We start from the raw sequence: 27,850 nt of genomic DNA on the forward strand, positions 1-27,850 counted from the left end.
AGTAAATATTTTATTTATGACATTCGGATAGGGAAGGATTCCTTAAATAATGTAGAAATCACAATTAAGAAAACAACTGATAGTTTTGACCATCTTAAGACTAAAAGCTTCTCTTTAGCAAGTGACACCATGAACAAAATTAAAACATAAGCTAGAAGCTGGGAGAAGATATTTGCAGTACCTATAACTGATAAGGAATGAGTTTACAGAATCACTCTTCATAAATTTCTACAAATCAATAAAAAAAAAATGGGGGAAAAATAGGCAGACTTGGAAGGTCAAGTTACAGAATAGCTCATAAACATATGAAAATATGTTCAGTCACATTAATGATTGCATTAGTTAAGATGGCTACATTTTGTAGTGGATGACAACTTTTGCATTGGTAACAAACAGTCCCAAAAATCTCAGTGCTGTTTCATGGAGGAAGGTGGAGGCTCAAGGAAGAGTAACCAAACATACAAGCCTGTTTAAAGTTTCTACTTAGAAGTGACATCATTTCTACTCACATTCCATCATCCAGATCAAGTCACATGGGCAAGCCTGACGTCATAGGGCAGTATATAGTATAGCCTACCTACAGGAAAAGAGTCAGGAGGGAATGAGTAAGTGGAAACAGATCATTTAGTAACATCCCAGTAATCTTCATGGCTTAAAACAATAAGGTCATATTAAATATCACTCTGGTCCAAATGCCAGAACCCAGGCTGACAGAACAGCCACTGTCTGGCATATTGCCATTCTGAGTACCTGAGGGAAAAGAAAGAGCACAGTAAAGCATACACTGGCTCTAAAAGATGTTTCCCTTGAGAGGATTCAATGGCATGTCTCATGTTAAATTTGTCAAAGTAAGTCATACTGGCCACATCTGAGTTAAGCAGAACAGTGATGTGTTGACTCCTTTGTAAGGAGTTGCAGCAGATGCATTAATAGTAATACAGTCTACCCCAATAATCGTAACATTTAATGCCCATCAAACTGACATAAACTAAAAATGTGATGATGGTAAGTTTGTGGGGATATGGGTATTATGATAATCTGTTGGTAGAATCCTAGTGGTTATAACAACTTTAAAAAACAGATTGACAGTGTCTAAATCAGAAAATGTGCATCCCATATGACCCCTGCATCCCATATTTTTACCCCTTCTGGGTCTTTTACACATGTGCACAAGGAGGCTTTTATAAGAATATCACAGCATTTTGGGGGCACCTGGGTGGCTCAGTTGGTTAAGTGACTGCCTTCAGCTCGGGTCATGATCCTGGAGTCCCTGGATCAAGTCCCGCATCGGGCTCCCTGCTCGGCAGGGAGTCTGCTGCTCCCTCTGACCCTAACCCCTCTGATGTGCTCTCTCTCATTCTCTCTCTCTCAAATAAATAAATAAAATCGTTAAAAAAAAAAAAAGAATATCACAGCATTTTTTTTTTTAAAGATTTATTTATTTGACAGAGGGAGACACAGCGAGAGAGGGAACACAAGCAGGCGGATTGGGAGAGGGAGAAGCAGGCTTCCTGCTGAGCAGGGAGCCCGATGCGGGGCTCGATCCCAGGACCCTGGGATCATGACCTGAGCTGAAGGCAGACACTTAACGACTGAGCCACCCAGGCGCCCCTATCACAGCATTTTTAATAGCAAAAAGATAAACAACCTAAAGGTTTATAGAAAAATGGATAAATACATTTTTATACATCTGTTAAAATGAAAAATTTAGAGCTATACTGATCACTGTAGATAAATACTAAAAACAAAGTTAAAAAATAAGTTGTAAAATGATATAGGATGATACTGTTTACATAAAGTTTTTAAGCTTGGAAAGCAATGCTAGATGTTGATTTGGGACATATATATGGATATATATACATATATATATAATATTTTAGGAGAATAAGAGTAATATAGTAATATTTTATAAAGATATACACAGAAGTGATACATCAAACATTCAGGATAGTGGTAACTTTGGGAAGGGAGAGAGGGATTTTGAAGGCAGTAAAGAAAGGGTTCGACTACCTTATTTTTCCTTTTTAAAAAATCTGAAATGAGTATGGCAAATGTTATCATATGGTAGATGTGGGTGGGTGGTGGAAACTTAGGTTTTTATGTAATTCCTCTATATGTTTGAAGAAAAAAAATTGTGAGTAGCAGGAATTCACCTGGAATACAGGGCATTAGGGGAAATTATTCCAGTCCACAGTATCAACATGCTGGATGTCTTGAAGGGCTGAAATATGATGTGTGGACAATTCAAGGTAGTTTTAATTGCTGAGCCATTCTGTTCCAGGGAAGTTAAGTTGATAGATGCAGTTTATAGGTAGTCAGAGATCCTATTATGAAGGTATTCAGCTGCCATTATCATAAATGTCATATACTGTTACTTTCTATATATGGACACTTGTTTAGAGAAGCTTATTTATTATCAACTAATTAATTCCCCCTTATCCACAGTTTTGCGTTCTGTGGTTTCAGTAACCCATGGGTCAACTGTGGTCCAGAAGCAGATAATCCTCCTCCTGACCTATCGTCAGAAGGTCAATAATAGTCTAACACTATGTCACAATGCCTATGTCATTCACTTCATTTCATCTTATCATGTAGGCATTTTATTATATCACATTATCACAAGAAGGATAAGTACAGTAAGATATTTTGAGAGAGAGACCACATTCACATAACTTTTATTACAGTATAATGTAATTGTTCTATTTTATAATTATTGTTAATCTCTTACTGTGCTTAATTTATAAATTAAACTTCATTATAGGTATATATGTATAGGAAAAAATACAATATATATAGGGTTTGGTACTATCCATGGTTTCGGGCATCCACTGGGAGTCTTGGAAGATACCCTTACAGATAAGGGGGGGACTACTTTGTTCAGAATCTTTGTCTTCCTTCACATAGAAGATTTTAAATTCTCCTTTCTCTTATGTGGTATCTAGACTGAGATATTAGAAAAATCCATTGTGTTCTCATTATCTTCTCAACAGAAGCAATTAGTTGCTCAAAAAATTCATATAGAAGAGAATGAGGACAGAGATACAGGACTGGAACAGAGACATAATAAAGAAGATCCAGACTGCATCAAAGCCAAAGTGCCCTTAGGGGACCTGGATCTGTATGATGGCACATACATAACTTTGGAAAGCAAAGACATCAGGTAAAGAAATTCTCTTTCCAGAAATAAAATTAACGTTTTCTTGAATAGACCTTTCTCAAATCAATAAGAAATTATTTATCTAATGAGAATAAGCTCCAATCACAGATGAGTTTATCGAAATTTGAAAGTTCAAAATACACTACACATAGAATTCTTAAATATCAATTAAAAATACTTAATACCACAGAAGATTGAACAATTTATAGTAAAAGAAATACAAATGGCCAATAAACATGTGGAAAACCTCTCTCTCTCAGTAATGATCAAATAAGTACAAAATAAACCATTTAGATAGTTTTCACCTATCAAATGGGGAAAAATATTTAAAATTCAGTAACTGGTAAAAATGTGGAGAGGCTGTCAACAGAAGTGTAAATTGGTTTAACATTTCTGGGAAGAATATTAAAAAAACCTTTAAAAAGCTCATAATCGTAACGTTCTTTGGTCTACCTACTATTTTCTGTCTCTTGATTTATCTCCTTTAAGTTAAACTCCTAAAATACTGCCTGCCAACAGTTGCTGCATGAAAAAGGTTGAATGATGACTAATACTGGTTGTAAAGATGAGATGCTATGAGAATATAGTTCAGTTAGGGAAAAATTAGACATTTTTTCACCTTTCATTCATTTATTGCTCCCGGCTTCTTGATTTTAGCCCTGAAGATTATATAGACACAGAATCTCCTGTCCCTCCGGACCCTGAGCAACCTGATTGTACCAAAATTCTAGAACTTCCATATAGTATACATGCTTTTCAACACCTGCGAGTAAGTAGAGAGATTTGGGATTTTTTTTTTTTTCCCATTTTTTCTGAAATGTAGTCTCTTGCTTATAAATATTTTTTCTTCTCCCCTTCCAAACAGCTTTATAATTTTACAAACATCTCCTATTTCTTAAAACTCCTTTAAAATAAATGCTATAAGATACTGAGTTACTTGTGAGCTTTTATCTTGTGATCTCTTTTTTCTGTGTATGTGGTTTTGTTTTGTTTTTTCAATTTTTTTCTTCTTCTCTTCAGGGTGTACAAGAGAGAGTTAATCTTTCTGCACCTCTATTACCTAAAGAAGATCCAGTCTTCACATATTTATCTAAACGACTAGGAAGAAGTATAGATGATATAGGTCACCTCATTCATGAAGGCCTGCAGAAGGTAAGTCATCAGTGATTGAAAGAGCTGGAGACTCGGTGCACAAAAGATCTTTTTTTCTCAGAAAATAACCTGTCTAGATTGTTTTTGTCTAGAGAATGATTTTTATGATTACATTAATGTAAACTATGTAGTTCAAAGCTAGGGAGAAACACCGGTAGTCTAGTCCTCTCTACCAGGAAGGGATGCCAAAGGTTTATTTAAACTAATTCATGAAGGGCGCCGGGATGGCTCAGTCGTTAAGTGTCTGCCTTCGGCTCGGGTCATGATCCCAGGGTCCTGGGATTGAGCCCTGCATCAGGCTCCCTGCTCGATGGGAAGCCTGCTTCTCCCACTCCCCCTGCTTATGTTCCCTCTCTTGCTGTGTCTCTCTCTGTCAAATAAGTAAATAAAAATGGGTACTCAAGGGGCGCCTGGGTGGCTCAGTTATTAAGCGTCTGCCTTCAGCTCAGGTCATGATCCCAGGGTCCTGGGATCGAGCCCCGCATCGGGCTCCCTGCTCAGCAGGAAGCCTGCTTCTCCCTCTCCCACTCCCGCTGCTTGTGTTCCCTCTCTCGCTGTGTCTCTCTCTGTCAAATGAATAAATAAAAAAATCTTTAAAAAATAAAAAAATAAACTAATTCATGAAAAAGCAAATTATAAGCCAAGATAAGCAGCAGGGCTTATAGGCTAGATTATATATTTTGAATGTGAAAGAAAATTTAACATTAGTGTCTTTGAAATATCTACCCAATACATAGATCGTCACTGTTCTCTGGACAAGAAAAGAATCACCACCAACAATAAAGTCTTAAAATTTTCTTTTAAGGTACCATTTACTTTTAAAAACATAAAATAGGGAATTGTGTAATAGGACCCAAGAAATTAAATGTATCATTCCGCATAACATGTGGGAATTTAGAAAACAGTTTTGTTTTTTGTTTTTTGTTTTTTTACTCTTCTCTGTGCCTGAGTTGTATCATAAAATGCAAGCTAGTTTCTTTTCTTTTCTAAGATACTTATTTACTTATTTATTTATTTGAAAGAGCGTGAGAGAGCAAGCAAGCACACGAGAGCGGGGGGAGGGGCAGAGGAAGAGGGAGAGAGAGAAAATCTCAAGCAGGCTCCATGGAGCCTGACGCAGGGCTCAGTCACACGACCCCGAGATCACAACCTGAGCCAAAACCAAGAGCAGAAGGCTTAACCGACTGAGCCACCCAGGCACCCCAAAATGGAGGCTAGTTTTTAAGCAGTATTATAATGGTACTAAGTAAAATGTGAAAGGGCAACATTTATATAGAGTTTATTCAAATGTGAAAGGGCAACATAAGTTTATTCAAATACGTCATATATATATACATGTGTGTGTATGTGTGTGTGTGTGTGTATATATATATATATATATATATATATATATATATATATATATGATTTTGTAGTTAAGTTACTATCTTCTTGTTTTTCTGAAGGTAATGTAAAACATTGCAGCCCCAGAACTTGATGAGTAATAAAAACTACCTAGGAAAACTGGCCTAGGATTTAAAATATCCTTCAAAGGATGGTTAGTTGAAAGTAGATCATAGTGGTAAGTTCTCTATAGAAAATTAAAATAGAGGGTAATTGTGTGGCTACTTTAGATTGAACAGTTGGTCTCATCCTCTCTGGAAAGGTGAAATTTAAGCCAATATCTGAATGAGAAGAAGGAACCAACTGTCTGAGATCAAGGAAGAGCATTCTAAGCCAAGGCAAAGGCTCTGAAGCCTTTAATGAGCTCAGTAGTATAGTAGTCTGCTCAGGCTGCCATCATAAAATACCACAGACTGGGTGGCTGAAACAACAGAAACTTCTTTCTTGTAATTGTGGCGGTTGGGGAGTCCAGGATAAGGTGCTGGCTGATTCGGTTCCTGCTGAGGACTTTCTTCCTGCTTTGCAGATGACCACCTTCTCACTGGGTCCTCTCATGTCCCCTTCTCTGTATGTGTAGGGGGAGAGATCTGGTATGTCTTCCTCTTCTTATGAGGGAACTGGCTCTATTGGATTAGGGCCCTACTCTTAGGACATCATTTAACCTTTATCACCTCTTCCCAGGCCCTGTCTTCACATATAGTCACACTGGGTTAGGGCTTCCACATAGAAATGGGGGCGGGGGGGGTGGCAGGGAGAGACACAAAGATTCAATCTGTAACAGGTGAAGGTCAGTAAGGTTGGAGCCTGGTGAGCAGAGGAGAGGATGATAGGGAATTCAGCCAGAGAAGTAGACCAGGGCCATAATAAGTAGGCCTCTGAAAGCTAGGGTGAGGACTCTGTGTGCTGAGACCTGAGTGCTGGGAAGCTAGAGCAGAGGAATGACATAATTTAGTTAATATTTTTTAAAATATACTCTTAAACTTAGATGGAGAAATGACTGAAGGGACCCAAACTGAAAACAGAGAGATCAGTTCTAAGGCTATGGGCAGTAGTTCAGGAGAGAGATGACATAGTTTGGACTAGAATGGTTAGTATTGGAAATGGAGGGACTTAAACTATTTCAGGAAACGTTTAGAAGTTTAGAAGCTGATGAGTTAGATGTAGGGTATGAGGGGAAAGAGGAATTGAGGATAATTCCTGAAGTTTTGGCATGAGCTACTTGAAGAAGGAGCAGGGTTGGGGTGGAGGAAAAGAAGATAGAGTCTGTTTTGGTCACATTAAATTTGAAATACCTAAATGAGACTTGAGCTCCAGGAGGGGTCAGAGCTGGATATATAGATAGAGGATAATTAAGTAGGGAGTGTTGGTAGCCATGGGACTAGATGAGGTCATCTGGAGGAGAGTGAAGTTTGAGACGAGGCTACTCTGAGTCCTTGGTCCTCCCACAATTAACTGTCAAGCAAAGGGGGAGAGGCCAGCAGAAGAGATCCGAAAGGGTATCCAGAAGAATGTGGTCTCCTAAGAGCCAAGGAAAAAAAGTGTTCAAGAAAAGAAGAAAGTATTGATAGTGACATTCAAACATTTATAGATTTGTGGGGGAAATTTTATGAGAAATCTAACAGAAAAAGTTCTTTAAAGATATATTTTTCCCTTACTTCCAGTATACTATGATGTACAGAGTATTCTACTTAATCACGGTGTTTTCACTTGTTCATGTAGAATTTGTAATAGATTTTTTGGTCGCAACTCACAACGTAAAGTCTGAATATAAGAGATAAAAATCAAAGCATTTGTTGATTTGAAAAAAAAACTTTCTCAAAGAGCTGTCAAAACAGACTGAAACAAACCCAAGTCGTAAGTCAGTTCTGAAAGAACGTGACACATATCCCTTAACCACTTACACAAGTGTTATACCCTCATTTGCATCACTTGCAAATCCTATACATTCCTTGAAAAGAATACTTAAGGCTGATTAATGCAGAATTATACTTAGTTTTAATCTTAAAAATAACTATTTTTGAAGAAAACAATTTGTTCTGGTGGAAAAAATTCAGACTATATTAAAAAATCTGTAAAAGAGGAAGTAAAAAAACACTCAGATAATTACTATCTTACAATGTAGTCTTTTGTATTTTTATTTTTACACATCTTTATAGTTAAAACTTAGTTATTCTGAAGATAATTTTTTTTTTTTTTTAAGAGAGAAAAGAACCAGCAAGAACATGGGGGCAGTGGTGGGCAGGGAGAGGGATTGAGAGCTTCTTTAAGCAGGCTCCGAACTCTGAGCCTGATGCAGGGCTTGATCTCATTTCCCTGAGATCATGACCTCAGCCGAAATCAAGAGTTGGGTCGCTTAACCCACTGAGCCACCCAGGCACCCCCTAAGATAAAATTTTAATGGAATTTTGAGCATCAAAGGGTAATGATATTTTAAGGCTTTTTACACAAATCTTGTCAAACTGTCCCCCAGAAATGCTGTATTCACCTAACATTTCTACAATTAATATCTGAAGTTAATATACAGTGTAGCCAACAGTGAGTGTTGGTATTCTTTTTAATCTTTGTGAATTTGTAAAAGGAAAATTTGTATCTTTTTTTATTTATATTCTTTGTTAAGTTTTACATTATTTTCCTGCTAATTGGCCATTGTTTTGTACTTTTGAATTGTCTGTTCATGTTTTTGGCCCATATTCTCTTGTATTTTGTCTTGTATTCTTGTCTTTCTTTTTAGAGCTCTTTATGTATTAAAGATAATAAACCATGGGTGTCATATATATTTTTCCCAGTTTATCTTAAACTTTGACTTTTTTTTTTTTTTTTTTTACTTTGTATGATTTTTTTTGCCATGCTGAATTTGAAATCTCTCTTCATAGGCTTAAACTATTTACATTGAGTTTTTGTCATGGTCCAGTTCAGTGTTTTGACCTCTATGTGGTTGAAATTTAGTATATGTTACAAAATGAAAAAAATCCAGGCCACAGAAGGAGCAAACCTATTTGAATTTCTAAGTAATAGACTTATTACTCTATACTAAAGACAATTTTTAGCAGTGAAGGTTTGTATTGTGAACACAGATGAAAGAAGAACAAATAAAAATTCATCATTTCCAAAAGGATAAACCTGTCTTTTGCTTATGTATGTACCTTCATTCAGATATTTAAATAAATAGGAGGGCGCCTGGGTGGCTCAGTTGGTTAAGCAACTGCCTTCGGCTCAGGTCATGATCCTGGAGTCCTGGGATCGAGTTCCACATCGGGCTCCCTGCTCAGCATGGGGTCTGCTTCTCCCTCTGACCCTCTTCCCTCTCATGCTCTCTGTCTCTCATTCTCTCTCTCTCAAATAAATAAAAATCTTTAAAAAAAAAATAAAAATAAATAAATAGGAAACTATTCATTTCAGGAATTTCATGTTAGAACAACTGGCATTTCTAAGTAGGTTAGGTCCTAACTTCTAAAGTCCTGAAATAGGAGCCAACAAGTTTGGGCCACTTGGTGGGCTTTTCAGCTTGATTTCCGAACTCTTGGAACAAGAGCTTGGAGTTGAATGATCGCTCTGTGGAGATGACACCTGAAGCCACTTAACTTGCCCAACTGATGATCAGGCGGCTCTTTTGACAGGTGTAGTTTATTGGTACTTTGTCCCCTGCTTATTCATTGGTGTAATGTCTTATTCTTCAGCTTAAATTTCAGAAGAGACTGAATAGTGAAGGTGCTCATTTTGAACATTCTAAGTCGAAGAAAGTGTGTTGAGTTGTGTTTGATTGTCATCTTATTTGTTTAATCTCTAGAATTCTTCCTCATGGGTACTGTATAACATGGCTTCATTTTATTGGAGAATAAAGAATGAGCCGTATCAAGTAGTGGAATGTGCCATGCGAGCACTTCACTTCTCTTCCAGGTAAGATTTCTCCCTTTCTGGACTTCCTGATTCTCCACATATCTCAGGACTGGTAAAGAAGCAGTATGTAAGGGGTGCCCGGGTGGCTCAGTTGTTAAGCGGCTGGCTTCGGCTCAGGTCATGATCCCAGGGTCCTGGTATTGAGCTCTGCATCAGGCTCCCTGCTCAGCAGGAAGCCTGCTTCTCCCTCTCCCACTCCCCCTGCTTGTATTCCCTCTCTCGCTTCTCTCTCTCTCTGTCGAATAAATAAATTTTAAAAATATATATATTAAAAAAAAAAGCAGTATGTAAGAAAACAGTATGGAGAAGCATTGTGTTGTACTTACACTCTCCTCTACCCCTGTTCAAAGAATTTAGTCCCATCACAAAAATATGACAGAAGTCAAAGAGTTCACAGTTGTTAATAGCACAAAATTCTTCTGATTTCTATTAAGGAAAAAATATATGATGTAGACACCCTCTGATTCATTTGAAACTTGAATATACGGACCTTGCCTGGAGGAATTAGCATAAGTTAAATTTTTCTCAAAGCAAATAATGAGCCCTAAATACATTTTAAAATCATAAAATATCTGCCCGACCTTATTTCTGTGGCAAAATTTGTAGCTGTCAGATTGAATAAGCACCATCAGTTACATAAAAATGTAACAGTATGATTTTCTTAAATTATTTTCTCCATCTATCAGTACACTCAAAGTTATTTTCCTAAGTTCAATAACTTCAAATGTAATTTTCCCTTATCAAGTAGTTATATGGAATCATGGAGCACATACTTCTCTCCTAACACCTAATTGCTCCTCTCCTTCTCTTTTAGGCACAATAAAGACATTGCCCTGGTCAACTTGGCAAATGTTCTGCACAGAGCGCACTTCTCTGCAGATGCTGCTGTTGTGGTCCATGCAGCTCTGGATGACAGTGACTTCTTCACCAGCTATTACACTTTGGGAAATATATATGCAGTAAATACAACTTTATTTTCATGAGCAAACCAGTTGCTATTTTCTTTTTTAAAAAATTTATTTTCAACTAAAAAATAACTTTTTCCCCTTCCTCTTTTGGTCTGAACAAGGAATAGGGAATGGAAATTAAGAAGTTGGGGGAAAATAAGTCAACACAATAATGTATCCTAATAGTCCTAGCCTCTCGACAAAAAAGAAAAATTAATAGGAATCATAAATTCCTGCAGAGTATGCCTCTGGAGATAGCAACACTTTCTAGTTAAGAGGTCTTACAGCATATCTTATGTTATGGATTTGGTCACTGATCAAAAATAATGTGAGATATAAGTGTGATCTCATAAGTCATTAGGGGGTTTGGACAGATCCACCCACACTGTGGCTAAAGTTTTTCCTCCTCTGTGTGTGTATATGTGTGTGTTTGTTTTTGTCTCTTCAGATGCTGGGGGAGTATAACCACTCAGTGCTCTGTTATGACCACGCTTTGCAGGCCAAACCTGGGTTTGAGCAAGCTATAAAGAGGAAGCATGCTGTCCTTTGTCAGCAAAAACTCGAGCAGAAATTGGAAGCCCAACATAGGTAATTGGGTGAGAAAATTTCACTGAAGCCCTAGCACTGTAGAACCTTAGGTTAGACCTGTGTAGGGTGATGCCAGTGTTCATTTGTTCTTTAGAATTAAAAACACCTCTTCACGACTGCTAGTCCTATCCCTTTTCTCCAGATCCAGAGGGGTTAGCACAACTCAGGGGTTGTGTAGAGGAATCTTTAACAGTATGAATTCCAGGAACTAGAGAATGTTTGCAGTAAATTCTGTCATTTAGGTCTGTATACTTTTGACCATCGATTACTTTTATGAAGTCAGATGGAGTGGGGGTGCTGTCAGATAATTAGTAATTCGGTTACGTTTTAATTTCCACAGAATACATTGTCAGTAAAATCACTTGCATGTGCTGTATTTGATCTTTCTCCCCTTTAGCTGCTAGGGTTGGGCTAATGTTACGTTAGTTAAGTGACATTGAGAAACATTATTTGGCCCATATTTTAATCAGATTTCTGTAAATTTACAGTGATGAAGTTCTGTTGTACTTGGTCCTTGCAACGTACTTAATAAAAATGTATTTGATTCCATAAGTAGCAGGGCCTGTTAGGAAACATAACTCAAAGTGAATTGTTCTTCTTATGGAATTAGCCTCAATGTTTTGAGGCAACTTTGATTATTAGAGAATTAAATGGAGATTTGGAACTCATTAAACTATTGCATTTCCTTATTTTCCAATCAATTTAAAGCATAATGTGGTGAAAAGGGAGGAATGACCACTTACTTGTTTATACCTGGCTTCTGCAGAACTTGTCCTGGCTGAGCAAATTGGTTCTCTCATACACAATCTGTACAGCTCTTAAATCTCCATGTGTTACAATGTAATAGGTAGAAAGGATTTTGTGATTAAATATAATCAGGCAGCTGATTTATTGATACCAGGTAGTAGAGAATATTTCTTTCTAAGCCAGGTTTCTGTGATTTTTTCCAAAATCCACAAACCCAAGGAGCTAGAGTTCAAGAGCAAGGTACTGTTGGCCCTTTCTCTTAACCTTGTCTTTACGTAGAATCAAAAGATGAGAAGGTGGCTTTGAATGTCTGTGGAACTAACACAGACTTTATGGAGGGAAATAGTTGTTGAATATGTCAAGATTTATACTATGTTGCTATGTATCTTTTAGGTACCTGAACAGTCCAACACACCATTTACTGTCAAGATAGTCATATGTAAGGGAAGAATTTTGGGTCCTCTTTTTGCCTCTAAGTTTTAATAGAACAGTAGATTTATTTTGCCCCATTATTTCTAAACTTGTGGTACAGTGGTTGTATGTTAAAAGAAAAAAAACTAACAATTATTGCTGAGGACCAGAAAAATCTATGCAGTAAGTGGGTTTAAAAATTCAGTTTTGAAGCTCTGTAACTTTTTCCTGGTGTTAAAAAATGTTAAGATCCCTCCAGCGAACACTGAATGAGTTGAAAGAATATCAAAAACAGCATGACCACTACCTGAGGCAGCAGGAGATCCTAGAAAAACATAAGCTGATTCAGGAAGAGCAAATCTTAAGAAATATCATCCATGAGACACAGATGGCAAAAGAGGCACAGTTAGGTGAGTATTGATTCCAAATAATTAAAGACAGGTTAGGAAGTTCATTTCTAGCATGTTCTACTTTCATAACTTTTGTGTAGCCCTAAAGCAGTATAAAGTTGTGCTTATGACTTCCCTCAGTCTTAAAATCAAGTCATCATAGCGGGTATACCAGCAGGCCTGGGGAGCTGGTTTGGTCTCTCTAGGTTTCTTTAAATTCACATTTTAAAGTAAAAATTAAATCTTTTGATCCTAGAAGTCTTTTTTTTTTTTTTAAGATTTTATTTATTTATTTAATTGACAGAGAGAGAGACACACAGCAAGAGATGGAACACAAGCAGGGGAAGTGGGAGAGGGAGAAGCAGGCTTCCTGCCGAGCAGGGAACCCGATGCAGGGCTCGATCCCAGGACCCTGGGATCATGCCCTGAGCCAAAGGCAATCGCTTAACCAACTGAGCCACCCAGGCGCCCTAGATCCTAGAAGTCTTAACAACAGTTGTTCGGCCCACTTTGATTTAGTATGCATGCCAGTCTCTTGGAGACCTTGTTAAAATGCAGATTGTGATCAGTAGGTCTGAGGTAGAACCTGAGATTCTGTATTTCCAACACGTTCCTATTTAATGTCTGTTGCTGCTGGTCTGAAAACACAATGTGAGTAACATGGCCTCATACCAAGTAAACACAGGCCAGACACACCCTTGAAACAAAGCATCCACACTGTCAAGCCAACATTGGCAATAAGGCTGTCTTACTTTTCTTCCTCCCTTAAAAACAAATATTTTGGGCGCCTGGGTGGCTCAGTCGGTTAAGCAACTGCCTTCAGCTCAGGTCATGATCCTGGAGTCCCGGGATCGAGTCCTGCATCGGGCTCCCTGCTCGGCAGGGAGTCTGCTTCTCCCTCTGACCCTCCCCCCTCTCCTGCTCTCTCTCTCTCATTCTCTCTCTCAAATAAATAAATAAAATAAATTAAAAAAAAAAAACAAATATTTTATTTTAGAAGTAAGATTTTAGGCTAGAATTTTTCTCAAGCAAGAATTCTTAACCTGGGTCAATGGATTAGTTTCAGGTGGTTCTGAAATCCTCCCCAAAATTACATGCAGTAATATGTATGTGCACAATCTTTTTTCTGGGAAGAAGGCATATAGTTTTTATTAAAATCTCTTAGAGTCCATGACCCAGAAATAGAACCACTGTCTAAGGGCACTTGGGTTGACAGCATATCAGTGACTTGGTTATATCCAGAATGTTTCATTTCTGATAAAACCCTAAGGGAGTAGATCTAACAGCTGACACCAAAGAATAAATTAATAGAATCCCTTATATACTTCTCCTTTGATAAATATATTGATCTGGAAGCCCTCTTAAGTCTTTGAACCTTAGCTGTGACCATTTAAAGTCCATTTTACAATCCACCTAATACGTTTTCTTTGCTATTTTGAATATAAAGAATATGTTCAGTTCTTGGGGTTATTTACTGCTTGCTCTACAGTTAGAGCAACTACAATACAACCAGGGCTCTTATATATAATTTTGAAACAGAATTATGAAGTATATAAAACAGATTGTCTCCAGAGAAATGGCAGAAGTCTCTAAAAACAATGTAATCAGTAGATTTTACTGTCATAGAATGTAATTACCAGAAGATATTTTGGTGATTTAGTGGAGCCCCTTTGTTTTTTATAGGTGGAGAAACTGAGGCTTCTTTAGAATGATTTAATTTAGCTAACCATTAATGAGTGTTTCCCTCTATAGTACTCCCTGTGTAGTACTCTGCCAGGCTCTGAAACTAAATGAAATCATATTGGCATTGCTGATCTTTCTCAACAATTGCAATTTCCTTTCTTATTCCAGGAAATCATCAGATATGCCGTCTAGTCAACCAGCAGCATAGTTTACATTGCCAGTGGGACCAACCTGTGCGCTACCATCGTGGAGATATTTTTGAAAATGTGGACTATGTTCAGGTCTTTTTCTTGGTCTCTTCTAGTTTTTATAACTTTGCATATCTAAGAGTAAAATTGTTTTCCCCCCCTCGATTCCTTGTATATTTGATCCCCAAATTCGTGACTAATTTAAGGTTTTGAGTATGTTTATGAAGTCAGATTTCGTAGACTATCTATGTAAATATTTCGTAGTCAGATTTCTCAGTTACTTCATGCATGATATTTCCAGTTCCCCCAAGTACTAGCTGTATATGTCTTTTTCTTTTCTCCTTTACCATGAGAGCTATATTGGGCTGTTACTAGTATTTAACTCAAAGCCTTCATCTCCTTTTTAACTTATTAGAGTAAGAGCAGTAATTTAAAATTTGGGAAAGAGTAGCCATGCTTTTTCCTGAAGTCATCAGTCCAGTTATGTTGCTTCAACTAAAAACATTAACAAAATGATCATTATCAACAGAAATTTTTTTTTTTTTAAAGATTTTATTTATTTATATGACAGAGAGAGACAGCGAGAACAGGAACACAAGCAGGGGGAGTGGGAGAGGGAGAAGCAGGCTTCCCGCTGAGCAGGGAGCCCGATGTGGGACTCGATCCCAGGACCCTGGGATCATGACCTGAGCCGAAGACGCTTAACGACTGAGCCACCCAGGCGCCCTGTCAACAGAAAATTTTTATTAGGCACTATTGCTACATGCATGGATGTTTTCTCTCTCTTTCTGTCTCTGTGTATATCCATACATATACATGCAGTCATACACACGCATACAATCCTAGGCTAACTAGTTGGGAAGAAATAATACATATTTATAATGATACCAGAGAGCATCTAATTGGGCTGATACAGATAGTAAGCACAACCAGAGTTCCAAGTATCATGCAAAAGGATGTTGAAAATAAAGTAAAATTTATCATATCCTATTGAAACCTATCATGTCTTTAATTATAGATACAGGAATTTCCAGAGATAAGCAGTTAAGATAATTAATAGATCAGAACAGCTTCTATAGGAGGACAAACCATGAAAAATTAGTACTCTTTAATCCAAAAAAACCCAGACCTCATTGAGAAAAAGAAGCAAAAATTAAGAGGCCATTTAGGGAAGAAGTAGTAATAGGGACCAAAAGCTTCCCACGATTTTTGTCAACTAGTTTCTAGCGATATCCCATGTTTAGTTTTCGAACACAGTCAAGGGAGATCAGATTTAACATCTGAGATTATAGCTCCCTTTTTTTTTTTAAGATTTTATTTATTTATTTGAGAAAGAGAGCACGAGCAGGGGGAGCAGCAGAGGGAGAGGGAGAAGCAGACTGAGCAGGGAGACTGATGTGGGGCTCAATCCCAGGACCCTGGGATCATGACCTGAGCCAAAGGCAGATGTTTAACCAACTGAGCCACCCAGTCGTCCCTATAGCTCCCTGTCTTAAATCCAAGCATTAATTTAAGGGGGAAAAAAGGGAATAATATTTACAAATGTTAGAGATGGAAATCAAGGTAACTTGGATATCATGATGGTCTCAAGACCATTTGGAAGACTCCCCTGTAAAAGTGTAGCTTCAGTGTTGAATATCCATAAGTTGCCTCTCTGTTACATAGTGAAAGAATCCATTCTTTTATACTCCCTCCCAACCTGGTCCCATTCTCTTATCCAACAAGGTTTTAGAAATACACAGGAATTGGGGTATCCCCTAAGAATATCAAACATTGATTTACCTTGGTTTGGAGGAAGGCTGTATTTATATTTGGAGTTGATTGTATAATAGTTATGATGCCTAAGTCATAGCTATATTAAACTCCTGAGAGCCCTTTTTCAAGTTCCCTTGCTTCTACCACAGCACACTAATTCTATAGAGTAGCAATCATTTTAGTCTAGATAGGGGAGGGCAATAATGAGCCAAACCTCTTAGAGAATCAGCTCACCTTTATACCTAAAAGAGACTAAATCACAGAAAGGAAGTAGAGGGACAGTAAAGAAAGGAAGAATCCATGCCATTTTTCTTGTACTCCAATGGCATAGTTGATTGAAAGTTGCTAACTATGCATTTTCTGAGAGAATAGTGTTGGGGCCTAGTTCTGAAAATGTAAAGATCTGATCGCTTTATTACTGACCTACTTTCAGATTTCCTACTGGGTTTCAGTATTCACTGATGTTTTGGGTTAGATTAAATCTTAGTCACAACTTCTTTTCTGCTTCCCATTTGATTCAACTTTTCTTTTCATTTTCTAGTTTGGTGAGGATTCATCAACCTCCAGTATGATGTCTGTGAATTTTGATGTTCAGGCAAATCAGAGTGATATCAGTGATTTGGTCAAGCCTTCTCCCGTAGCCCATTCCATTCTCTGGATCTGGGGCAGGGATTCTGATGCATATAGGGTAAGTTAATAGAGGTTGATGCAGTTTTTTCAGACAAGATTTCTGAAAGCATTGGCCCTCATGTTCATTGAATACTATGGTCCCTGTGACTGTTCAGCTTAGTTCAGCAAACACTTAGCCAACTTATATTAAACAGAAGGCATTCTGCTAGGTCATAGATTAGCAAGACACAGGGTCTGCCTTGAGGTCTTCTGCCCAATCAAGTGGGGCATATAGACACTCTGATTTTAGTTTAAAACTTTGAGCTCTGAGTATAATTGCCAACCCTAGAAAGTTTCTAAACTTGACCTAAGTATATGCTTGTATATACAGTTGACCTTTGAACAACATGGGGGCTAGCCCCCATGCAGTCAGAAATCTGCATATAACTTTTGATTCCCCCAAAACTTAACTACTAATAGCCTACTATTGACCGAAGCCTTACTGAGAACATAAACCGTATATTAACACGTATTTTTTATGTTGTAGGTATTATGTACTGTATTCTTACAATAAAGTAAGCCAGAGAAAAGAAAATGTTAAAAAAGTCATGAGGAAGAAAAAATACATTTATAGTACTGCACTGTATTTATTAAAAAAATCCACATGTAAGTGGACCTGCATAGTTCAAAGCTGTGCTCTTCAAGAGCCAGCTATATTCCACTTTTTAATCAGCTTTCTTTTATTGAGCTCCCATCTGTGCATCAGGCTGGTACTATGAATATAGTACGCAAGCTCTTTGCTGGAGCTTACATTCTGTCAGATGATACAGATAATAAGTTAATAAATATGTATTTCTTTTTTTGAAGATTTTATTTATTTGAGAGAGAGAGAGCGAGCTCAAGCAAGGGGAGCGGCAGAGGGAGAGGGAGAAGAAGCAGGCTCCCTGCTGAGCAGGGAGCCCGATGCGGGGCTTGATCCCAGGACCCTGGGACCATGACCTGAGCCGAAGGCAGACGTTCAACCCACTGAACCACCCAGGCGCCCCAATAAATATGTACTTCTGAGCTAGCTAAGAAATAATTGTATGTTAGCCCATGGGGATACCAAGGTATGAGGATAGATACCGTGTGTTTTTTATTCAATATTAAATTTTTAGAATTTAATCGAGTTTTTGTTCAATCAGAATTAATATAGCCACTTAGATTTAATTCTATGTAAAATAAATTCCCCAAAGTTTGATAGCTTCACGATTTAAGTTTAGTAAGCCTCTGATGTGTGTTATTTATATTTAGGAAAATGAACACTTTACAAATCAAAACAATTGTTAAACTTTGGCATTGGCAAAGAAAAGGTCTTAGTTCAGGGAAAAGTAGTTTTCTGTGCCAGTTTTATAAACTTATATATGCTTTCAGGACAAATCGTAAACTTTACTTCAGATTGGCTTAAAAGAAAATATGCTTCATATTACACAAAGTCCAGAGATCAGAGCAAGCTTTGGGTTTGGTTGATTCAATGGGCCAATGATATCATCAGTGACCCATTTCTTTCCTTTTCTTCAATTTGCCATCCACGGTATTGGTTTCATCCTAAAGCTTGTCTTCCTCATGGTCATGAGGTGACAGCCAGTAGCAGCAACTTGGAACAACATGTTCTTTGTTCCTATGTGGCAAAAGAGACTAAGACTGGCTTTTCTTTCCCAGAATCCCCAAGCAAGCCTCTCCTTGTATCTCATTAGGCTCAGCTGACTTAGGCCTGCCCAGCCCTGAACCAGTCTATGGTAAAGCAGGTAGAATTACTGACTTAGACTAATAGTCTTCAGTAGAAGGAATATTATAGAGTCTACCACAGTATCTACAATTATTTTAAAATACTAAATTGTTCAGTTATCCTAGTATATTTATGTTCTTTTAAAAGTTTATTTAACATGTTGAAATATTGAATCCAAGAAAATTTATGAGAACTTTTTCTCTTTATTAGGACAAACAGCATATTCTTTGGCCTAAAAGAGCAGATTGTGCAGAAAGCTATCCTAGAGTCCCTCTTGGCGGGGAATTGCCAACGTATTTTCTGCCTCCGGAAAACAAAGGACTCAGGCAAGTGCTGATGGATTTGGCAAAGCACTTGATTCTGCATGATTGTCATCTGGCAGTTCTTTGAGAGCACCAGCCTTGGACTTGAAAGGTTAAGTCTTTATCTTGAAATCACCCAAACTTTGAAAATATGAATCTTGTTCCTTTTTCTTGTGCCAGGATCCACGAACTCAACAGTGATGATTATTCTTCAGAAGAAGAGGCCCAAACCCCTGACTGTTCCATAACTGACTTCAGAAAAAGCCAGACTCTGTCCTACTTAGTCAAAGAATTAGAGGTCCGCATGGATCTGAAAGCCAAAATGCCAGATGACCATGCACGAAAAGTAAGGCTCACTTAGGCTGGTGTTTATTGCCGTCCATTCTGGGTGACTTCACAAGCCTCTTAGGTGGAACAAAAATTTGATAGAAGGCAGTTATTGAACTTAAAGTTTTTAAAACTGAGAATAGAGGTCAAGAATTGGTGGAATCATTAAGAAGACACTCATGCTATTGAAGGATTGCCAGAAAAGTGTGCTGTTCACACAGACCACCTAAGCACTCTCTCTAATAAGAGTGCCCCAGGGAGGAGCAACACAGAACTCTGTTTACTTGCAGAGCTCATCTACTGGAGGCCATTCTAACTACTTCAGTTTAGCTTTGCATCCTCCAGGCCTCCAGGAGTTTGTATAAATTGAAGATTAAAGATTCTCTTCCTGGCCTTATCAACCCTGCTTTGGCCTTATATATAAGGTCCTTGGAAGTTTGTATGAATTTGATAACTACTTTACAGATATTATAGATAAGTTCTGTTATGCTTTGTTCTTTAATTCCTACTAGTTATGTATAACTAGGAATGTTTTATTACTGACTAGAAATTTAGTTCTACATTAGATTCCATTTGGTATCTACATTCTATATTACATACTGTTCTACATTAGATACCATTCCATAGATACAAATGAAAAAATTACTTTTTTGCAGAGGAAACAGACCATCACAACAACCTTTTTTAAAATTTAATTTTAAAACTATGAACAGTTACTACTTACAGTCAACAAACATTTACTGAGGGGAAAAACATTATGTGCCAGGCACTGTTTGGAATGCTAGGAAAGATAAATAGACCATGATCCTTACCTTAGAGTTGCTCACAGTTATAAACATGTTGCAAGAACATAGTGTAATTGAGGATCCAGTGTTTTTCCAGCTAGGAAAGATAGAAGATTTTTGTTGCATCAGGTATTACGTGCTATTGTCTTTTGAATAATTTCTCATTTGATTTTAGATACTTAGGTTGACTTTAATGGGGTATGGCATATCACCTTAATAGTATATGTGATATACATCTTTTAACATGTTTTAGTCAGAGGAAACTAGGGCATTCATGTAAGCAGGTCAACACCTGTTGGTATATTGATGACCTCATGTTTTATATATATAGATATATGATTATAAGTATTCAAATTAGCTGTTCCTGAGGAGCTCAAGTAAAGACTGGTATCTATAGAATTCTTTCAAATGTCTTCCCTGTTATTTTCAATTGAGTCAGTCTTCCTTTTGATATTTTCAGATTTTGCTTTCCCGTATTAATAACTATACTATCCCAGAAGAAGAAATTGGGTCATTCTTATTTCACGCTATTAATAAGGTAAGTCACCTGCTTTAGACATCTGAAATTTAAATGCTTAGTAATTGTAATTAAAAGTTAAAATGCATGCATTAAACATCCTTGTTAGAACTAGTACTGTATTCTTGTATTAACTGAGGTATTTTGGGTTTTTCAGCCAAATGCCCCCGTCTGGCTGATACTCAATGAGGCTGGACTCTACTGGAGAGCAGTAGGAAACAGCACTTTTGCTCTTGCTTGTCTTCAGAGGGCTTTGAATTTGGCTCCACTTCAATACCAGGACATTCCTCTTGTGAACTTGGCCAACCTTTTGATTCACCATGGTCTCCATCTTGACGCCACTAAGCTGTTGCTTCAAGCTTTGGCCATCAATGGCTCTGAGGTGAGGCCTTATGTTTCTTGGCAGCTCCACGTACTATGTGGGGGTAACTCAGATCCAGGGTACAACGTGTACTTTTCTGGGGAAGACATAAAAAACCCTCATATTTTTATGAGTAGAGTTTGCATACTTTGAGATGGTAGGAAACAGATTTTGTTTTATCTTATTTTCGATGTGTTTATTTTTTTATATTGATTTGTCTTACTTTGTGCAAATGTAGAATCATGCTAATGACATTTTTCTGTATCTTCTTGTTTTTACTCCCAGATTCTCTTAGATATATTTAATTTCTATTTTTTCATTTTAATTCCACTATAGTTAAATACAGTATTATATTAGTCTCAGGTGTACAATATAGTGATTCAGCTCTTCCATACATCACCTGGTGCTCATCACAACAAGTGCTCTTCTTAATCCCCATCACCTCTTTCACCCATCCCTCTGCCCCCCTCTCTTCTGGTCACCATCAGTTTGTTCTCAATAGCTAAGAGTCTGTTTCTTGGTTTGTCTCTCTCTCTCTTTTTTTCCTTTGCTTGTTTCCGCTATTCAAGGTCTTTGGTAGTTCCATATTCATCTCAGGATTTTTTGTTCTAGTTCTGCAAAAAATGCTGTTGGTATTTTGATGGGGATTGTATTCAGTGTATAGATCACTTTGGGTAGTATAGACATTTTAACAATATTCTTTCTTCCAATTCATGAATATGGAATGTCTTTCCATTTGTTTGTGTTCTCTTCAATTTCTTTCATCAGTGTTTTACAGTTTTCAGAGTATAGGTCTTTCACCTCTTTAATTAGGTTTATTCTTAGGTATCTTATTATTTTCGGTACAGTTGTAAATGGGATTGTTTTTTCAATTTCTCTTCCTGCTGTTTCATTATTAGTATATACAAATACAAAAGATTTCTGCACATTGATTTTGTATCCTATGATTTTACTGAATTCACTTAACAGTTTTAATAATTTTTTGGTGGAGTCTTTAGGCTTTTCTATATATGGCATCACATCATCTGCAAATAGTAAAAGTTTTACTTCTTCCTTACTGATTTGCATTCCATTTATTTCTTTTTGTTGTCTGGTTGCTGAGGCTAGGACTTCCAGTACTATGTTGAATAAAAGTGGTGAGGGTGGACATCCTTGTCTCATTCCTGAGGTTAGGGGAAAAACTCTCAGGTTTTCCCCATTGAGGGTGATGTTTCCTGTGGGTTTCTCATATATGCCCTTTATTATGTTGAGGTTTGTTTCCTCTAGACCTACTTTGTTGAGGCCTTTTATCATGAATGGATGTTGTACGTTGTCAAATGCTTTTTCAGTGTCTATTGAAGTGATCATACGGTTTTTATCCTTTCTCTTACTGATGCCATGTATCACATTGATTGATTTGCGAATATTGAACCACCCTTGTATCCCAGGAGTAAATGACATTTGATTGTGTTGAATGATTTTTGTTAATGTATTGTTGGATTCAGTTTGCTAGTATTTTGTTGAGGATATTTGCAACTATGTTCATCAGAAATATTGGCCTGTAGTTCTCTTGTTTTGTGTCATTTCTTTATTTTAAATGAGTGAAATTTATAATTATGTAGTTAATTTATTTTTAGGAACTTATGTTTAAGTAAGAGTGACATAGCTGTTAAAAATACACGGCCACTTTTTTATGTCAGTCTGAAACATCTCGTTCTTTCTTTATCTACTCATCACTGTATGCCTGCTGCTTAATATTTTACTGTTTTACAGCTTTAATTTATAGGTATCTGTATACCAACCAAGCCAGAACACAGTTTAAAGGTTGCATTGATAAGAATAGATAGATGGGTTAATATTCGTGCCCTGAACCTCCCACATGCAGCGCATGGAGTTAATCAGTGCTGTGTAGTTAATTACTCTAGTTCATAGTTTCTAAGATACAACTCCTTTTTTAATATTTTAACATCTCTGAAATAACGATGCATGTTACAACTGATGACATCTTAGGTTTGATGAAATACAGTTTAATAAATATACAATTAAATTGCTCTTATACCCGGGGCGCCTGGGTGGCTCAGTCGTTAAGCGTCTGCCTTCAGCTCATGTCATGATCCCAGGGTCCTGGGATCGAGCCCCACATCAGGCTCTCTGCTCAGTGGGAGCCTGCTTCTCCCTCTCCCTGCTGCTCCCCCTGCCTGTACTCTCTCTCTGTCAAATAAATAAAGAAAATCTTAAAAAAAAAAAAAATTGCTCTTATACCTAGTGTTTAAATGTTCCTAAGTTTTATATCCAAAATTTTTTTTATTTTACTTATTTTTTTTAAAGATTTTATTTATTTATTTGAGAAAGAGCACAAGCAGGGGGAGGGGCAGAGGCAGAGGGAGAAGCAGGCTCCCCACCAAACGGGGAGCCCAACGCAGGGCTCAATCACAGGACCTTGAGATCATGACCTGAGCTGAAGTCAGACACCCAACGGACTGAGCCACCCAGGCGCCTCTCCAAAAAAACTTGTAAAAGAAGTGTGCATGAGTGGTTTAGGCTTATTTGTGATATCTCAGAACTAATTTTTTAAGCATGAGAAGAAAATATTGCTGTTAAAAGTTTCCCTTGAAATACACAAATTCACAGGTAGATTTTAAGCCAACGTTTATAACTGCTATAGTGTACAACAGGCCTGGTGCCAAAGTATATCAAATATATATCAAATGTTTGCTATGGGCCAGGTGCAGGTACAGTGGGAACGGATGCTATATATGGGATGTGATGATTGGGCCCCCAAAGGGAAGGCTCTGGATGTTTAGGTTGCTGATAGTGCTTACCTTTTATCACTGATGGTTTTCTGCATAAGGCTTTTTCTGCATTCCAGGTAATTTTCTTAGGAAAGATTGCTAGCAGTGGAATTACTAAGCAAATGAGTATTTTGATGGCTTTAATATAAAATGCCAAACATCTACCAAAAGATTTGGGCCAATATATATTGCCATCAAGATTGGAAAGTATTCATTTCATCTGTAGCTTCACCAGAATTGGGCAATTGAACTAACTGCTAACTTTTATTGTTGTTTACTAGACCCAGGCACCATACTGATCACTTTACATGTGATAACTCACTTAATCCTCACAACAACCCTGTGAGGTAAGATTTACCCATTTCATAGATAAAGATACGGGCAAAGGGATTTACCAAAAGTGTCAGAGCGTGGATTTATTTGAACTCCGGGAGATTGGCCACAGAGCTCACACCCCCTTTGGCCATGTCACACTGGCTCTGACTTAACATTTGTAAAACAAATTTACTTTAAAAAATTTCACTCCTGTGTTATAAATTTCTTTATCCTTTAATTGTATTTTTATTTTCTTATTTAATTTTTTCTAAAGATTTGTTTTGTTTTGTTTTTTAAGTAATCTCTACACTGAATGCAGGGCTTGAACCTACAATCCCGAGATCAAGAGCCACATGCTCCACAGTATGAGCCAGCCAGGCATCCCTTTAATTGTATTTTTAAAGTAAAACTTTGTATATGCATTTTGCTCATTTTGTTAGAATTTAGGGTTTTTTTATTTTATACAAACTCTTTATACAAAATCTTTAACTGCATCATACATTAAAAAATATTTTCTCTTTTTATCTTATCTTTTAAAAATACCCTTCAATTTGCCCATCTATTCTCTTTTGATTTTTATTGTTAGATTTAAGGTATCCTCACAAGAAGTTTGAAAACAATTAGTTCTACTTTGGTTTTGCTGTCTATTACTTGTCTTTACATAGTTGACTCAAATATACTAAAATATTTTCCTATGTTGTCTTCTAGATGATTTGTAGTTTTAGGTTTTACATGTAGGTTTGTGATCCATTTCAAGTTAAATTTTTTTTGTAATGTTGAGTGGGGATCAAAGTTCATGCATCAAAGTTCATATCACATAGACATCCAGTTGTTCCAGCACCACATCTTGAGAACCCTTTGTTTCCCTCTTGAATCACCTGTCACCTTTGCTCTGAACTACAGACTCCTTTATCCAGCAGCTTACTTGACCATCTCCATGTGGATGTCTAAAACATACTTTAAAACTAAAGGGCAAAACTAAGCTCCTTTACATTGTTCCAGTCTTTTCTTCTCTGTCTTTCCCATTTCAGGAAACTATAAAGCTAGTAGCTCAGGACAAAAACTTGGAGACATCCTTCATACCTTTTTTCCTCTTTCAGGGTAAATTCAGTCTATTAACTAACCTTGCTGGTATTTTCCAAATACACCCAGGATTGGACTGTTTATCATCATCTCCACTGCTGTCTGATCCAATACACCATTATCTTTTATCTGAATTATTTCATTAGCTTCCTGCCTAACTTCTTTGCTTTTGGCCTTTGTCCCCTCAGTAAGATCCTTATAAAAAGTCAGATGTTGTCATTTGTCTGTTCAAATTTCCTCAATGGTTCTCCATAATGTAGAAGGTCCTACATGACCTTGTTACTTTTCTGACCTCATATCCGTGAAATCATTCCTTTGCTCATTCTGTTCTAGCCTCACTTACCTCTGCAGTTCCTTGAACATACTGGGCATGCTCCCACCTCAGCCCCTTTGCACCTTCTATTCTTTCTGTTTGGAATACTTCACTCCACCAAGATTCTTGATATCTTACTTCATCTCCTTAAAAATCCTTTAAAATACTGACTACTTAGTAAGCTCAGTAAGTCTTTCCCTTCCTACACTATTTAAAATGGCACTCCGTTACCCACTCTGGTCTAGTTAACGTCTCTTCCCTGCTATACTCTTCTCCATCACGTTCTTCTCATACTTGGGTGATACCCCCATGGTTTTGTGACGCTTGACTAAAAATCTACAAAGGCAGGGACTTACCTTTCTTATTTTCTGCTGTGTCCCCCGTATCTAAAACATTGGTAAACACTCGGTAGTTATTTTCTGGATGAACTGATGAAAATTCATTTTTTTTCCAAAATAATTAGTTTATCTCAATATAAGATATTTGTACAACCATCATTCTGGTCATAGGACTAAACATTTTGTTTCCTTATGTAAAAATATAAAAACACTTTGAAATCTAAATATGGGATTTAATTTTGCATCTGGGTATAAACCACTAAGTAAAATTTTCAATGTAATCTGAGAGCTACTTAGATTATGCCTCTGTAATCTGGAATATTTTATATACCTTGGCTTGGTTATAGTGAGATATTATGGGTGACCTAACAGCCTGAATCAAAAGCAAGTAGTTGGAAGAAAGAAAAAAAAAAAAGCTAGTAGTTGGATAAATTATAGGTATTGCTTTTCATAGGGATATGTTGTACAGTTTGAAAATAAAACATTCTTAGATCCTTTAAAATATTTTTAATGATAAAATAAGTGTAAAATAAATGGTCTGTACACAAGCAAATACAAATTGCCAAGCATAGGTGTATTTCAACTAAAATGACCTAAACTGAATACTTCGGGCTGCTTATAAAAACAGTCTCAACAAACAATTGGAAAATAGGATACAAAAGCTATTTATAATAGCATAAAAAATCAGATATCTAGAAATAAATTTAAAGGAAGATATATAAGGTTTCTCTACTGCATTGCAAAATATTGCTAAGACAAAGAAGACCCAAATAAGTGGAGAGACATTATATTCACAGATTGGAAGGTTCGGTATTGTTAAGATGTAAGTTCCCAGGTGGGGGGATGGGTTAGCCCGTTGATGGGTATTAAGGAGGGCACATATTGTATGGAGCACTGGGTGTTATATGAAAACAATGAATCGTGGATCACTACATCAAAAACTAATGATGGATGGTGACTAACATAACATAATAAAATTAAATTTAAAAAAAAGATGTAAGTTCTCTCCAGAATTGATTTATAGATTTAATCCTGAACTCCCAGCTATTGCATGTATATGTATGTGTAAATGGATAAGTTGATTCTAAAATCTACACAGAAATGGATCTAGAATAGCCAGAAAGTTTGTGGGTGAGGGGGAGAAAAAAACAGTTGGGAGGCTTATATTACTAGATTTCAAGACTTGCTGTAATTATGTCAGTACGGTATTGGCACAAGGATACTCAAACGTACCAATAGAACACAATAGAAAAATTAGAAATCGGCCCTGTATATTTAGTCACTTGATTTATGACAAAGGCACACCAGTAGTTCAGGGGGGTGGGGACACCTATTAGTTTTTCAGTAAGTAGTGCTAGAATACTTAGATATCCCTATGGAAAAAGAAATGAACCTTCACTCCTCCCGAATTTCATACACAGTTGAGGTGGATCATGTACCAAAATGTGAAACATGAAACAATAAAGCTTGATGAAAAAATAAGAGAAGGTCTTCATGATGTTATAGTAGGCAAAGATTTAAAAAAGCACTGACTGTAAAATATATATTTGTATAAATATATAAATATATAAATATTTTTATATATACATACACATGTATATATCTGTAAACTGAACATCATCAAAATTAAGAATTTCTGTTTATCAGAGATACCAGTAAGAGAATAAAAGGCAAACCCCAGACTGGGAGAAAATATTTGCAATAAATATTTCCAACAAAGGTCCCACATCTAGTACATATATAAAGAACTTCAAATCAGTAAGAAAAAGACAACCTTTTTTTTTTTAATGGGGAAAACAATAGGCACTTCAGAAATGATGATATCCAAATGGCCAATAAGCACATGACAAAATATTCAACATCATTACTAATCAGGGAAATACAAATTAAAACCACATTGAGATGCTACTTCATCATCTCACTAAAACAGCTAAATTTAAAAGACTGACAGTCCTAAGTCAATAGATTCTCATACTTCCTGATAAGAGTGTAAATATGTACATCCACTTTAGAAAACTCTGGTTGTGGGACGCTTTTGTGGCAGTCAGTTAAGCATCCGACTCG

At 36.9% G+C, this 27,850-nt stretch overlaps 1 protein-coding gene across 2 annotated transcripts in view; it reads left to right on the forward strand.

Annotated features, from left to right (window-relative positions):
- Positions 1–27,850, forward strand: part of TTC17 (tetratricopeptide repeat domain 17) — a 116,732-nt gene that overhangs the window by 23,961 nt on the left and 64,921 nt on the right. For both annotated transcript variants that reach the window (XM_035012595.1, XM_035012596.1), the window contains exons 3-15: positions 2,991–3,160; positions 3,815–3,926; positions 4,178–4,309; positions 9,480–9,589; positions 10,404–10,548; positions 10,985–11,124; positions 12,532–12,692; positions 14,523–14,635; positions 16,839–16,985; positions 18,885–19,000; positions 19,157–19,322; positions 20,549–20,626; positions 20,763–20,987. In XM_035012595.1, the coding sequence (XP_034868486.1) occupies positions 2,991–3,160; positions 3,815–3,926; positions 4,178–4,309; positions 9,480–9,589; positions 10,404–10,548; positions 10,985–11,124; positions 12,532–12,692; positions 14,523–14,635; positions 16,839–16,985; positions 18,885–19,000; positions 19,157–19,322; positions 20,549–20,626; positions 20,763–20,987 (1,815 nt within the window). The remainder of the gene's footprint in view (positions 1–2,990; positions 3,161–3,814; positions 3,927–4,177; positions 4,310–9,479; positions 9,590–10,403; positions 10,549–10,984; positions 11,125–12,531; positions 12,693–14,522; positions 14,636–16,838; positions 16,986–18,884; positions 19,001–19,156; positions 19,323–20,548; positions 20,627–20,762; positions 20,988–27,850) is intronic.

This window comes from Mirounga leonina, unplaced genomic scaffold (assembly GCF_011800145.1).
Source record: "Mirounga leonina isolate KUSES-001 unplaced genomic scaffold, KU_Mleo_1.0 Mir_166, whole genome shotgun sequence".
Lineage (NCBI taxonomy): Eukaryota > Metazoa > Chordata > Mammalia > Carnivora > Phocidae > Mirounga > Mirounga leonina.